The following is a 16,193-nucleotide window of genomic DNA, read 5'->3' as shown; positions in this document are numbered from 1 at the left end:
CTGTACCAAACCCAGTTTTTACAGCTAATGTTAGCGTTTTGAGCCACGGTCCTGTTCTCTGAATTGGGTTATTATCTAGCAAGTTATTTTAGAGTCCTGCCATTTGTTCTTTCTTGCTTCACCATTTTCATCCCTTGGAATTGCGTTGCTGTTATATTTCACAGTAGTGGCCAAAATGAACAAGAGAAAGACTGCAGCAGCTGACATCCGTAATTTCTTTGGAAAGAAAAAGAAAGTAAGTTTCTGGAGATTTTAGGCATTTTTAACAGAGAAGTGAGAAGTAATTAATTTAATGTTCTAAGGTACCGGACAGCATGACATTAATAGCTCCTAACCCTTGTATGGTGTTCGGGTCTGTAGGACCTTTAGGGGCCGTTCACATGTCGCGCCTAAAAACGCGTGGAAAACGCTAGGCGCGCCGCTTTCTTCCTTGTCAACAAAGCGCTCGGGCGCTTGCGCTCCGGAAGCGTCTGCCGTTTCTAAGCAACCATCAGCTGCGCTCTAGCTCCAAGTTGCGGTGCGCTTGCTGCATTCTGACATCTTTGTCCTCATAAACCAAACGGCTTAAAAAACATACTAAATGGTGTTTTTTGAACTTTAAAAAAGGCCAAAAGTTTTCTGTGATCGGTAGGTTTAGGGGTAGGGTTAGTGTAGGGGGATAGATTATACAGTTTGTACATTTGTAAAACCATTACGCCTATGGAGAGTCCCTGTATGAACCACATATCTGTGTGTGTGTGTGCGTGTGTGTGCATGCATGTGAGAGAGAGATTGTGTGTAAGTGTGAGAGAGTGTAAGTGCAAAAGTGAGTTTTGTTTCTACCCCTGCCGTTCCCGCACAAGGTTACAATTCTTAAATGTGATCTAACAAAGCTAAAGAGGAAATATTAACCAAGTAGCCTAAATATCTGTTGAATATTTTAACATAAATTGTTTGATTATGTTTAATTAAAAACCCCAAAATGCCCTTAATAATAAAAGTGTTAAGGGTGACATGTTACAAAGTATGCACTGGTTCATTTCATATGAATATTTAAAGGGATAGTTCACCCAAAAATTAAAATTCTGTTATCATTTACTCACCCTCAAGTTGTTTAAAACCAGGTTTTAAACAACTTGAGGGTGAGTAAATGATGACAGAATTTTAATTTTTAGGTGAACTATCCCTTTAAATTCAGCTTTGTGACTTAATAGCCTGTATGCTGATGCTGTAATCATTACAGGGTGAGTATACGTTGGTTTGACGATCAGATGTAATAAAATTCCTTGTTGTGTTATACAATTACAAACATTTGGACTCTGACTTTTATTTTATTTTGATTTAAAAAATTTGTGCATGCGCCAACACAAAAAGTCCCACAGCTGTCCCCCCCAATGTGTGATTGACAATTTCGCCCTTGTCTGGACAACTGTCAGATCAACAGTCTTCACCATGATTGTGTAGTTTAGTGAACCAAACTGAGAGACCATTTTGAAGACTCAGAAAACCTTTGCAGGTGTTTTGAGTAGCAGTAGTCATTTGCTCCCGACATCTAAGCTGCTTAAGAGGTAGAGGACAACGTTACTTTAGTTTTTAAAAGGAAAGCGCCGATCCCGATCTACATATGCGTCTCTGTTCGTGTGAATCGTAATAATGTGCTCGTTGGCAAGTTTTGCCGATAAACACGGCTAAATGCAGCTAAACGCGGCTAAAGTAAACATTACAGCTCCTATTCCCTCAGCAGAGAGGGGCGGGGCGAGCAGAGCTCATTTGCATCTAAAGGGCCCATGCGATTAAATGAGCTGATATTTTGCAGAGCTGATTTTGACAAGGTAAAAGGGTGTTTTTTTACACTACTATTGAGAATTTTTAACCAAAGTATATTACAGACTTTTCATTAAGACCCTAAAGAATCATATGGACTTGTGGAAAATGGGCATCCGATGACCCCTTTAATACACAAACTTCACAATTTGAGTTGAATTGCTGAAATAAATTAACTTTTCCATGACATTTTAATTTATATATTTATATTTTAATTTTATAATTTACCTGTATCTATCATGCAAATATGCTAATTAAAATATTACATGGCCAAAACATGTATCAGGCACCAGTATTCCTGGTCTAGGAGGAATACAAAGGAGTAATGGTCATTTTAAGGACCTGACGGCCGCCATTTTGAAAATGGGGCCTTTCTTGGAGTCAAACTTTGGTAAACTTTTAGTATGTTTTTAAGTACATCTGATACTACTGTAAACCACTAAGAAACCTTTTGTTAGAATTTTTTTGGGGTCAAGCCATATTTGCAGCTGACTAGCATGGAGACGCATAGGCTTGGAGCTAGAGCGCAGCTGATGGTTGCTTAGAAACGGCAGACGCTTCCAGAGCGCAAGCGCCAGAGCGCTTTGTTGATGAGGAAGAAAGCGGCGTGCCTAGCGTTTTCCACGCGTTTTTAGGCGCGACATGTGAACGGCCCCTTATTCTTACCTTTGTGAGCTAAAGTGAAGGATAATTTTAAATTGTTTCCACTGAAAAATGCAAGCGATGTCCTGTAAAGCGCGCTTTAGCCTCCCCTCTCCGCAAAAACGATTGAATAAGCGCACATTTATCTAGGTTTAACGTTTTAAACTAACATTGTTTTATATCTGAACTGTTTTATATCTGTAGATTCTATATCTATATATTTTATATCTATACATTCAACACCGAGAGCGCAGGTGGAGCGCCTTCATATGGGTCTGAGGGCACTCCACCTGCGCTTTCGGTGTTGAATGCTCTGATGTTAGTAAGACCATTTAAACATGTAAATTACACAAACAAAATGTTTACTGTGTAAAAAGAAATCAACAGTGATTGGTAAGCCTATATTTGTTTTGTTTTTTTGTAGACCTTATACTACATTATGTATATTTCAGCAACTTTCGCTTCTCAAAGAGGGCACGGTTATAGCAGATGTCCGTCAAAGTTGCGTTCGTTACTATAGCAACAGTAGACTCGTGTTTTAAAAATCAAACAATCAGTAAAAACGAGAAAAACAAGATAGATGCATAAGACAATGCATAATGGATGGTCTCTCAGAACTTCAGTACTGAATGCTATTGCAGCTGAGAAACGAGTCGTGCAGCAGTAAGAACGTAACCATAACAGATACACTTTAAAGCAAAAATAATCATTTTTATTCAAGCATTAAACATTTATAAGTTAATTAAATGTCAATAATTAACTGCACAAACTGAAGCAAGAGTGGTCCTTGCTCTGTCCCAAACATGGATATACTGTACATTATGCGTGTCCAATCAGTCATTTGTAATACAATACTGCCACCTGTTGGCGCATTTGTGTAACTTCGAGAACCTCTGTTATGTCGTGATAACTAGAAAAATAACTCATGATAACGAGAAAACAACTTTTGTTATGTGGTGATAACGAGAAAAATAACTCATGATAACGAGAAAACAACTTTTGTTATGTCGAGATAACGAGAAAAATAACTCATGATAACGAGAAAACAACTTTTGTTATGTCGAGATAACGAGAAAAATAACTCATGATAACGAGAAAACAACTTTTGTTATGTCGTGATAACTAGAAAAATAACTCATGATAACGAGAAAACAACTTTTGTTATGTGGTGATAACGAGAAAAATAACTCATGATAACGAGAAAACAACTTTTGTTATGTCGAGATAACGAGAAAAATAAGTCATGATAATGACAAAACAACTTTTGTTATGTCGAGATAACGAGAAAAATAACTCATGATAACGAGAAAACAACTTTTGTTATGTCGTGATAACTAGAAAAATAACTCATGATAACGAGAAAACAACTTTTGTTATGTCGAGATAACTAGAAAAATAACTCATGATAACGAGAAAACAACTTTTGTTATGTCGTGATAACTAGAAAAATAACTCATGATAACGAGAAAACAACTTTTGTTATGTCGAGATAACGAGAAAAATAACTCATGATAACGAGAAAACAACTTTTGTTATGTCGAGATAACGAGAAAAATAACTCATGATAACGAGAAAACAACTTTTGTTATGTCGTGATAACTAGAAAAATAACTCATGATAACGAGAAAACAACTTTTGTTATGTGGTGATAACGAGAAAAATAACTCATGATAACGAGAAAACAACTTTTGTTATGTCGAGATAACGAGAAAAATAAGTCATGATAATGACAAAACAACTTTTGTTTTCTCGAGATCACGAGAAAATGAAGTCGTGATCACGAGAAAACAACTTTTGTTATGTCGAGATCACAAGAAAATTATGTCGTTATCACGACAAAACAACTCGTTATGTCGTGATCACGACAAAACCAGAAGAAAAAAATAACACTGCATGGCCTCTTAGGACTTCCGTACTTTTGTCATGTTAATATTTATAATTTATTTCACTTTGGGTCATTTTAGTTCTTCATCCTAAACTTTTTCCAATGTTAGTTGCAATATTTTCATTTGAAGGATGTCATACAAGATGTTCATGTCTTTCTTTCTTCAGTCCTAAAGAAATAGTTTTTTGAGGAAATCATTTCAGTATTTCTCTCCAGTTTAAATGCAGCTTCAAAGGACTCTGAACGATCCCAGCTGAGGAAGAAGGGTCTTATCTGGCGAAAAGATCGTTTATTTTCTAAACAAAATTACAATTTATATACTTTTTAACCTCAAATGCTCATCTTGTCTAGCTCTGCCTGAACTCTGTGTATTCCAGTTCAAGACAGTTAGGGTATGTCTAAAAACTCCCATCTCATTTTCTCCTCCAACTTTAAAATCATCCTACATCGCTTCAGAAGCACCAGCACAGTGTTTACGTGAAGTGAACATGTAAAGAAGATCAAACGCCCTTTACAAAAATAGGTAAAACAGCGATGTAGAGTGATTTTGAAGTTGGAGGAGAAAATGAGATGGGAGTTTTTAGACGTACCCTAACTGTCTTGAACTGGAATACACAGAGTTCATGTCATGATCTGGGCTGTGGGGCTTCCCTCAGCCACATGAGGTCGCTGTTCCCTGCACTGCTAATTGTTTTCACCTGTCTAGATGTCATTATCACTTCCACCTGCTCACTATTAAGAATAAGGACTATAAGAACTCTCATTTCCCACTCTTCATCGTGTCTGCATTGTCTTCCATGTCTGTCTCAGGTATTGTGTTCCTGTTTGATTGTTCCTGCTCCTGCTCAGTTCCTGTTGTGTGTGCCGTGTTGGCCTTTTGGTTTTGATTTGTTTGTGTTCTTTTGTGTTTTGTTTAAATTAAAAATACTTCCCTGCATTTTGGACCCTGACCTTCCTTGCTCAACGTGACAGTTCAGGCAGAGCTAGACAAGACAATTGAAGCATTTGAGGTGAAAAAATAAATAAATCATAATATTGTTTAGAAAATAACCAATGGTTTTGCTAGATAAGACTTTTCTTCCTCGGCTGGGATCATTTAGAGTCTTTTGAAGCTGCATTTAAACTGCATTTTGGAAGAAGTTCATAGAAGTCCACTATATGGAGAGAAATCCTGAAATGTTTTACTCAAAAAACATAATTTTTTACGACTGAAGAAAGAAAGACATGAACATCTCGGATGACAAGGGAGTGAGTACATTATCTGTAAATTGTTGTTCTGGAAGTGGACTACTTTTTTTCTACTATTTTTGAGTGAATCATTTGTCGAGTTGGTTCTTGCTGTTGAATATAAATCTGAAAGAATGATTGTGTCCTCATGAAGGATTGATCAGTCCGCTGGTCTCAGTGATGTTGATTGTCTCTCAGGTGGTTGAGGATCATCTGGAGGATCTGTGGGATATTGACGTTCCTGAGGATAACTCCGATCTTCTCTGCAGGTACTCGTCTGTAGATCTGATGCCTTTGACTTTAATCATCCTCCTCTCTAATGGTCTCTCTGTCCAACCGCAGCCCGCTCAGCTTTGGCGACGCCCTCAGAAGATCCAGCCAATCAGCAGTGCTCCTGGGCGGATCGGAGGAGTCCCACAGGTGTCTGACCAATCAGCAGTGCCAGAGACACCGGTGCTCCAGTGATAGAGAGGTGTGTGTGTTCATACTAGGGGTTTAGGGAAAAATACAATCATTAATTGATTCTGTCATTTTTTATTTTTTTCAGAATGCATCGTGATTCTCTCTTGAATCAATTCTAAGCTTGGTTTAAAGCATGAGATTCAATCATTCAGATTAATTCAGATTAATTCAGATTCACTCATTCAGATTAATTCAGATTAATTCAGATTCACCCACTCAGATTAATTCAGATTAACTCATTGAGATTAATTCAGATTCACTCATTCAGATTAATTCAGATTCACTCATTCAGATTAATTCAGATTAACTCATTGAGATTAATTCAGATTCACTCATTCAGATTAATTCAGATTAATTCAGATTCACCCACTCAGATTAATTCAGATTAACTCATTGAGATTAATTCAGATTCACTCATTCAGATTAATTCAGATTAACTCATTGAGATTAATTCAGATTCACTCATTCAGATTAATTCAGATTCACTCATTCAGATTAATTCAGATTAATTCAGATTCACCCACTCAGATTAATTCAGATTAACTCATTGAGATTAATTCAGATTCACTCATTCAGATTAATTCAGATTCACTCATTCAGATTAATTCAGATTCACTCATTTAGATTAATTCAGATTCACTCATTCAGATTAATTCAGATTCACTCATTCAGATTAATTCAGATTAATTCAGATTCACTCATTCAGATTAATTCAGATTAACTCATTGAGATTAATTCAGATTCACTCATTCAGATTAATTCAGATTAACTCATTGAGATTAATTCAGATTCACTCATTCAGATTAATTCAGATTCACTCATTTAGATTAATTCAGATTCACTCATTCAGATTAATTCAGATTCACTCATTCAGATTAACTCAGATTCACTCATTCAGATTAATTCAGATTCACTCATTCAGATTAACTCAGATTCACTCATTCAGATTAATTCAGATTCACTCATTCAGATTAATTCAGATTCACTCATTCAGATTAATTCAGATTAATTCAGATTCACCCACTCAGATTAATTCAGATTCACTCATTTAGATTAATTCAGATTCACTCATTCAGACTCACTCAGATTAATTCAGATTCACTCATTCAGACTCACTCAGATTAATTCAGATTCACCCACTCAGATTAATTCAGATTCACTCATTCAGATTAATTCAGATTAATTCAGATTCACTCACTCAGATTAATTCAGATTCACTCATTCAGACTCAGATTAATTCAGATTCGGCTTCGGTTTCAAACGTTGATGAAAATTCAGTAATGGAGATGAAACGATTATTGCGCTCCATTGCGCCTCATTTCCAGTGGTGCGCTTTCGCTCCTCCATAAAAGCCTAATTTCACATGCAAATCAGCAAAATCATGTAACGTGACTTTCATAAAACGGGACGTGCTTGATTTATTAATGTTTCTCTGATGTTGTGTTTTTAATGGCGCGTAAGACTTGCGCTGTTCTGTGTTTGCTCTCAGAGACGGAGCAGATCACGGCCATGTAGTTATCTTTTAGCTCAAGATGTGCCTAAACAGTCAAATACACACAAAGATATTTCAAAATAAGGCGTGTAAAATACGTCTAACAGTATATTGGATCCGTGTGCTGCTTAAAGCGGCAGCAAATATTCCTTCTGCCGTCTTTGTGCTTAATGTGAGTAAAACGTAAAAATACAAAGAGAAAAATCACTCACTGCTCTTGAATGAAGGATTTTTGTAGTTTTAATAAGAAACAAAGCATGTTTAATTCTTACAGTGAAGACACTGTTTTATTTTACATTCAAATAATTACATTACATTTCTGTAGTATTGTTAGACTACTTTAGACTTGCATAAAAGTATTCAGTATTTTGTTTCTAAGTATTGCCATCTTTAAATTAATCACTAATATAAAGTTTTAAACCCAGTCATAATCGTGTTAAATAATCGTGATTATGATTTTTGCCATAATTGATCAGTCCTACTGTATGCTTTAGAAACAGCTGTACTCTGCTTGCTTCCAGTTCCTTACACACACACACCAACTCGGACCGCAACAAAAAAATAAAAGTAAATTGTACCCGACCCGCTTCCCGACCCGCATGTTTAATATTTGCGACTGACACCAGCGATTATATGCGGCTGCGGTGGAGATGCTTTCACTGTCAAACATCATTTGGCATTAAGTAATTTTGTCAAAAGAAATGTTCTTGATTACAAGAAAAATACAGATTGTTTTTGTTGTGATTTATTTTGTCTTTCCTTTATACAGATTTAAATAGTTTCATTTTCGAAGTGCTCTAAATTATGTCAGTGATTCTGCGATGTTAAATATGATCAAGAGTTATTTTATTTTGATCTACAGTGTAATAAAAGTTCAGAAAAAGATTAGCCTATAGCCCTAAATATATATAGACTATAAGCTAATTCCCTTTTTCTTAACTTTTAACTTTTTCTAAAAATTATTGAGAATATTAAATCAACTTAATAGGCTAGGTTAACAAATTTTCTTAGACAAAGATAACGAATGCACTTCAAAACGAAATTTTCATATAGATATTCAGGAATCACGAATATGACAAAATAATATTATTTTTTATATATGAATAGTTATATCAAATGAATAAGGAAATTATAGTGCTTTGAACTTATTAAGTAATGTTTAATTTTGTTCCCTCTCTGGAAAAACACAGTTTTTACTTGGAATTCGTTTTTAATCCCTGGATTTAAACAAGCATATAATTTATGTATATTATTGCTTTAATAAACGTTTAAAAATAATGCTAGAAATTAAATTTTTTATTTTAATAATTTTAATTAAGGAAATTAAACAGACCTAGGCATTTGAAAAGACATAGCAAAATGTGTCTAATAATTCCTAAAAAGAAAGAGAAGTATTGGACATAATCTAAATATTCGAGACATTTATTAGGAATACCATTTTCTTAACAATTAAGATGCTGTAATTGTTTATCCAGTCTAATCGAAGTGTGCGTCTCTCCCTCGACTTTCCCAACAAAAATCATACATAAACATAAAACTGACATTACTGAGCTATATGCGTTTAAAAGTAGCCTATAAAAATGGTACAATGGCATTGCTCAGTTCAACGTGTTGGGAAATCGGGCATTTTGTTCCGCCTCAGCATTTATTCAACAGTTAATAACGCTCAACATTCAAAAGGTAAATATTATTCAGACAGTAATGTAGGTCTATGTATTTCATAGAAAATTGTGTCTAGTACTAGATAAATTACAAAGGTTTAATTGGCATTTAATCGGCCGTTATTTCAAACGACCCGACCGACCGACCGCGACCCGAATATCATTAAAAATATTTTTGGATGACTTGTCAACCCACGCATCACTGGTGGGGACCAGTAATTTTAAAATCGAGGCAGTAAAGCATTTCCATCCAACTTGGAAATGATGAAGATGTATAGTTAAGTTTATAACAGTTTATAACTGTAGTTTGTTGTGTGTATTGCACTTTCTGTGCGTTTTTCATGCACTGTTAATAAAATGACCAAATTTTCATTCAGTGGCATTCATAATCTCTTATTTTCACCACGTAAAAATTTGTCTAATGGAAATTAAAAACTTCAAAATTTACCAGCCACTTTGGCTGGTGATCAAAAAAAGTTAATTTCGAACCCTGGTTATATTGTGTAATAAGACCAGCGGAAAATGTAAAGCTGTGATTTTCTAGGCTGATAAGATTAGGAACTACACTCCCATTCCGGCGTAATAGTCAAGGAAGTTTGCTGCTGTAATATGGACACAGCAGGCGCAGTAATATCACGCAGCGCCTGGAAGTAGTTCCTAGCGAAGTAACTTCCAATGTGACTGGCTTTTAGAAATTGTGACCGAATTACTCCACCTGCGTCGGTCATATCACAGCAGCAAACTTCCTTGACTATTACGCCGGAATGAAAGTGTAGTTCCTAATCTTATCAGCCCAGAAAATCGCATCTTTACATTTTCCGCCGGTATCACTACACGATATAACAACAGAAGAGTCAAGTTTTAAACAGGACAAATATGGAAACTCATTGGTCATTTTTGAATGCAATGCTACTGGTCTCATAGGATTCAATGATCTATGCTAAGCTATGCTAAAAGTGATATCGCCAGAACAGGAGAACGGCTGAATGGATTTCAAAACAGTAAAAATCAACTTATTAACTCTTATTAAATTAGTTGGAGAATGAGCCTATTTCCAAAAAAAGTGTAGTGTTCCTTTAATCTTGTTCTAAAAGCCGAGGTGCAAGTTTTTGAGCGTTTGAGTGCGCAACACACTCACACAGTTTTCAATATGTTGTCCTGAATTGTCTTTTGAATACACACTTACACACACACACACACACACACACACACACACACACACACACACACTCACACACACACACACTCACACTCACTCACACACACACACACACACACACACACACACACACTCACACACACACACACTCACACACACACACACACACACACACACACACACACACTCACTCACACACTCACTCACACACACACACACACACACACACACTCACACACTCACACACACACACACACACACTCACACACTCACACACACACACACACACACACACACACTCACTCACACACTCACTCACACACACACACACACACACACACACACACTCACACACACACACACACACACACACACACACACACACACACACACAGACACACACACACACACACACACACTCACACACTCACACACACTCACTCACACACACACACACACACACACACACACACACACACACACACACTCACACTCACACTCACACACACACACACACACACACACACACACACACACACACACACACACACACACACACACACACACACACACACATCAGCTCCTCACACTGAGTGACTGACTGAACAGTGTTTGAGTGAGTGTGTGTTTCCGCAGGTTCATGCGCAGGTGGTGTTTGATCATCTTGAAGGAGCTCAGCTGGCTCTAGAACATCTCGATGGACACCAGATCAACGACTGCACCATCAAGGTTTCATTATCACTCATTATGTTCACATTCGTTCAGTGCAGTGACTCCAGACTAAATGTCCATTCACAGCAGCAATGACGACTAGAAGCATGACGTGTGAATAATGGCTCTATAATAGTGAAGCGGTTAAATCATGGTTAAAACGAAAGTGTTAGAATCTCTTTAAAAGCCCCCCCCCCCCCCTCACTAATGTTATAGTTACCCTTATATTGTTGTTAAACTTATATTTATTGTAATAGTTACTCTGATAGTTATTGTTATCATCATTATCATTAGTTTTAGTTATATTTTATTTGTTATAGTTATCGTTGTAGTTACTCTGATTCTGATAGTATTGTTAGTTATCATCAGTTGTTAGGGAAAGATACTTTTAAAAGTAATGCGTTACAGTATTGAGTTACTCCCTAAAAAAGTAGCTAATTACGTTACTTAGTTACTTTTTATGGAAAGTAATGCGTTACGTTACTTTTGCGTTACTTTTTAAATCTGGGCAGGGTTTGCTTGTTTGTTTTTAATATAAAAAGTTGTATTTTTGTCAAATGTAACAGCATTTTTATAACAAAAGCCTCAGGATTAGAGAAAAGTAGATTGACGTCTGTACAGTAGACCACAGAAGAACTAATGACAACTCCTTAGCAATAAACAAAAGTTAGATTATCTTGAGTAATTTGTGTTTATTAGTATGGATGAATTGGATCATCAAAGATTAATAAAATGGGATTAAATACATGGTTTTTATTCATTTTGAAGAACACTGTATCTGTTTTTTAGTGAGTGAGATGAATTAATGCATGTTCACATTTATTCTAGAACTAAAGTAACATCTTACAGTTTCTCTCCACATGGGGACAGGAGAGCTTTTAATCAATAAATGAGGGGAAAAAAGTAACTGATGAATGAAAAAGTAACTGTTTTCTCGTCAATTAAAAAGTAACATTATTAGGTAAGTTGCGTTACTTGTAACACGTTACCCCCAGCACTGGTTATGATTATTGGTACTGATATAGTTATTGTAATAGTCTGTGATGTGATGAGGGTTATGTGAGCGCAGGTGCGGCGTCCCGTACACCAGATGTGTCTGGATCTGGACGAGCGTCTCTCTGAGCGTCAGAACGATCCTCTCAACGCTAACCTCATCTACGTGTGTAATCTATCCTCCAAACCGCATCGGCATGAAGACCAGCTCCAGACCTTCAGACGGTTCGGCTCTATTCAACACATCAGCGCTGCAGATCATTCTGGGAAACGCAACAGACAGGCCTTCATCAGTGCGTATCAATCCACCAGAGTGTGTTAATGTGCTGAATGGTGAATGACTCGGGTGTTTGTGTGTTATTGCTAGGGTTCGAGTGTGCTGAAAGCGCTCAGGCCGCAGTGGACCACGCTCTCCAGAACAACAGGAAGCTGTCAGTGTGTCACGCTCTGACTCCGCCCCACTTGACCTCATGGATACACTCGTGCCCTGTAACCACGGAAACCTGCCCGAACACGGACGAGCAGGGGGAGGAGTGTGACGTGAGTGACAGCTGTCAATCAAACACAAACTCTGTCTTTATCATCTCATAATGCTCTCCTGCATAGAGACAGAGCGACATAATCTGAAAACTACACCCATCAGGGGAAAACAATCCAACGCTCTCCATTGACTTTGTATTACGAGAAGCTGCCTCCTCGTCATTTCTGACTTATAACAAAAATCAGAGCCATGTCTAAAAGCTGCGATGAGACAAAGTGAACAGTAAACAAGCTAAAAAAAGACACGACTACATTTTTATAAGCTGTCGACCTAAAAAATAAATGAGAATGCAATAAGTAGCCCAATGTGTCTTTTTACTCAGAGCTATGTCTGCTGGAGGGAAATTTAACGGCGACAGTAAACAATCATTATTTATTTATTTAATTGTTTGCCCACAGAAACAAATAACATTAACAATATCAGACTATATATATATGTTACAGAATGTTCAAAACCCTAAAAAATAATGGAAAAAAGCAAAGAAAAGACTTGATAAAAAAGGGTCACACCGTTTCTAAGCAGTTCTTAAATAAAGCATTAAAGAAAAATTTAAGGAAAATAAAAGATTGTACATCAGAAGAGCGTTTTTATATATTCCCAAAGGATCAGCCAGAATTTGTCAGATTTTTGATGTTTATCATAAGTGAGCTTTCAAGCGGCAATCTGTGATATCCACATTTTGAAAGATGGAGCCTGTGATGCAAACCAAAGTAACAATATACATATTTTTTTTTGCTAAATATACCAGGACAGTAAATAAGTGTATTGCAAACTGTTCACACATTCATTATGTTTAACCATGTCAAAGGACTATTTCACCACTCTGAAAGAAGGAGATATATTGAGAAACTCAATCGTATTGGTCTACATCAGTGCTCCTTTTCCTGACCTTCCTTTTGTTGGAGAAATGATCTGAATGGCCCAACGTGAAATACCCTGACATCTACAACTGTTTGTGTCTTTAAACACTCAGTTTTTTGTCGACAGCTTATAAAAACGTAGTTGTGTTTTTTAGTTTGTTTACTGTACACCTCGTCTCATAGCAGCTTTTAGACATTGTTCTGTTTTTTGTTATAAGTCAGAAATGACAATGAGTCCGCTTCCTGCAATACAAGTCAATGGAGAGCACTGGATTGTTTCTCCAGTGGGCGTGGCCTAAATGCACTCTGTCTCTGATTATTGGTGTCATGTGACCCTCAGGAGCAACTGCTGGAGCGAAAGATGAAGAAACTGGATGCAAGAGTGGGGAAAGTGTTCAGAGCGCTGGAGGACAACTGTCTGAGTGTTGTGATCCTGCCCGGATACAGAAGGTCCGTCTGACACACACACATAAGCGTATGAGTTAGTTTCAGAAAGACTGATGTTGTGTGTGTGTTTACAGCAAGAGCGGTGATCATCCTGGTCTCTGCTTCATTCACATCAAACAGAGCGACTGAGAAATGCCTGAAGTTCAGAGGTCTTCCTGCTTTGACTCCGCCCAGCTCATCTGTGATTGGCTGAGCTGATTGACACCTATTTATATGAATGTTTTTACAGCACAAACTTTCATACATGTGAGCAGATTTTTTATGTATTTAAAAACTGTTCAGAATAAACACAACTGAAATGAGCTTTTGTTCTGAGACTCTGAGCATCACCAGAGACATTGAGATACTCCGCTGCTTTACTGTATGAATGCTCATCTCTTACAAATAACTAATACACGACACAGAGGAGAAGAAGTGCCTGATGCATCTAAAAATGGCTGTCTTTCTACTAATAGTGAAGCTGTGAAGAAAAAGATGGGTCATGCCTCACCACTTTGTGCCAGGTTTCATGGGAGAATAGTGAAATCATATTTGTATTTGTATTTTACCGACTACCATTCATAATATGTAACTCTGGCACAAAACCAGTCTTAAGTAGCACAGGAATATTTGTAGCAATAGACAATAATACATGGTATGGGTCACAATTATAAAAACAAATTTAAGCCAAAAATCATTAGGATATTGCATAAAGATGCTTTGTACATTTCCTACCATAAATATATCAAAACCTAATTTTGATTAGTAGTATGCATTGCTGAGAACTTCATTTGGACAGCTTTAAAGGTGATTTACTCAATATTTAGATTTTTTTTCACCCTCAGATTGCAGATTTTCAAATAGTGGTATCTCAGGCAAATATTGTCCTGTCCTAACAAACCAGACATCAATGGGAAGCTTATTTATTTAGCTTTTTTATTTATTTTTATTGACCCTTATGACTGTTTTTTTTGTGGTCCAGTGTCACATGTTGTGAAAAGATTCAGGGAATCCAGATAAATGTCAGTTTGTACAGAGAAAACTCCTGAATGTGACTTTTGAGCCTCAAATGGCATGAGAAACAGTGTTACAGTAGTCAACATTTGAAGTGGATCAAAACCTTTTATCAGTTGTCCTAAAACTAAAATAATACCCGTTCTTGTCCTATGAGAACTTTGATGAACTTTTTTTGATCCTCTTCAAATGTTGACTACTGTATAGCCACATGGGCTCAGGAGAACCTCAGAAAACTGCTGTCACTTAAACGAGTCAAGACATGGATTTTTGTGTTATTATTTTAATGTTTCTTAACCCTTATGTGTTGTTGGGGATGTTTCTGTCCAATGAGGGAGGCTGTTGAGTCTTAATTTGGCCACTTTTTCTCTGTTAAAGCAAATTAAATGATTTTTTGTGAGAAATCTTATTTTGACACATATTTTAAGAAAATGCTTTGAAATTTTTAAAAAACTTAACCGTATGCTCTGGGCAAATTTACTGCCCTCTCATTATGTTTGTGGATTAAAACATCCACTGAATTAAACTGCTGTAAAAATTTATCAGATAAATATATTTTTTGTTTATTTGTTTTGCATTAACCTCTTAATCAACCTCAGTCCTGATCAAAACTACCAAATCTTTTGAAACAATTCATTTTGACTCTTTAAATGCCAAGGTCATAAACGATGTCACTGATTTTGGTTAAAAAAACTCTGGTCTCTTATATTCACGTTGTTCTGAAGCCTGTGCAATGATGTAGTTTCGACATCTATCGACTGAACAGGGTTTTCTAGATCAGTTTCCGTGTTGTTGTTGTTTAGCAATGTTATGGACGAGATATTGTCTGGGTTTGACAAAAGGAGGGTGGGACGTGGTTGGTGCTGGGGTGGTGACTGAAGGTTATCATGGAAAAAGCCAGGAAATTTTGATTTTGACAATATGGGACCTTTAAATGTTGTCTCTACAAATGAAACAGGGTGACATCCATTTGCTCTATAAGAGAAGTCTCCAGCAAAAAATAGAGTATACTGAGCTAAAGAAACAAAAGCTTCTAGGTAAACCCACCTTCGCTTTTATAGCCGTGCTCTCTCATCTTGATCCCACAAAGTCATTTACTATTACTACTCTAAAATATAAATTAAATGTGAAATAATCAAATGAAATAGAATGATTAATAGTACATTTCCCTTTTTTAGAAAATGACCTGTATGTATCTGTATGAAATCAATAAGAGAATCAGATACTGCATTATCTTTAGTTACACTCATAATATTTATTTATGGAAAAACAGTGTTACACAAACTACACAAACTATGTTTAAGTGACATATGCACT

General features: G+C 36.5%; 1 protein-coding gene and 1 pseudogene across 1 annotated transcript; one reads left to right on the top strand and one right to left on the bottom strand.

Annotated features, from left to right (window-relative positions):
* The window catches only part of LOC141336092 (uncharacterized), a 73,042-nt pseudogene that overhangs the window by 45,098 nt on the left and 11,751 nt on the right, over nucleotides 1-16,193 (bottom strand).
* On the top strand, nucleotides 176-14,185 carry LOC141336227 (RNA exonuclease 5-like). The gene is made up of 8 exons (XM_073841782.1): nucleotides 176-235; nucleotides 5,756-5,826; nucleotides 5,900-6,029; nucleotides 10,968-11,060; nucleotides 12,112-12,328; nucleotides 12,403-12,575; nucleotides 13,777-13,886; nucleotides 13,958-14,185. The coding sequence occupies exons 1-8, from the start codon at nucleotides 176-178 to the stop codon at nucleotides 14,010-14,012; spliced, it is 909 nt and encodes a 302-aa protein (XP_073697883.1). The 3' UTR covers nucleotides 14,013-14,185.

This window comes from Garra rufa, chromosome 6, assembly GCF_049309525.1.
Source record: "Garra rufa chromosome 6, GarRuf1.0, whole genome shotgun sequence".
Classification (NCBI taxonomy): domain Eukaryota; kingdom Metazoa; phylum Chordata; class Actinopteri; order Cypriniformes; family Cyprinidae; genus Garra; species Garra rufa.
The sequence above is the reverse complement of the archived record's forward strand: the minus strand, read 5'-3'. Positions and strand labels throughout refer to the sequence as shown.

Coding starts and splice junctions, on each gene's coding strand:
- LOC141336227 (XM_073841782.1), top strand. CDS start 176: ATGAACAAGAGAAAGACTGCAGCAGCTGACATCCGTAATTTCTTTGGA. Junction 236..5,755: donor TCTTTGGAAAGAAAAAGAAA/GTAAGTTTCTGG, acceptor ATTGTCTCTCAG/GTGGTTGAGGATCATCTGGA. Junction 11,061..12,111: donor TCAACGACTGCACCATCAAG/GTTTCATTATCA, acceptor ATGTGAGCGCAG/GTGCGGCGTCCCGTACACCA.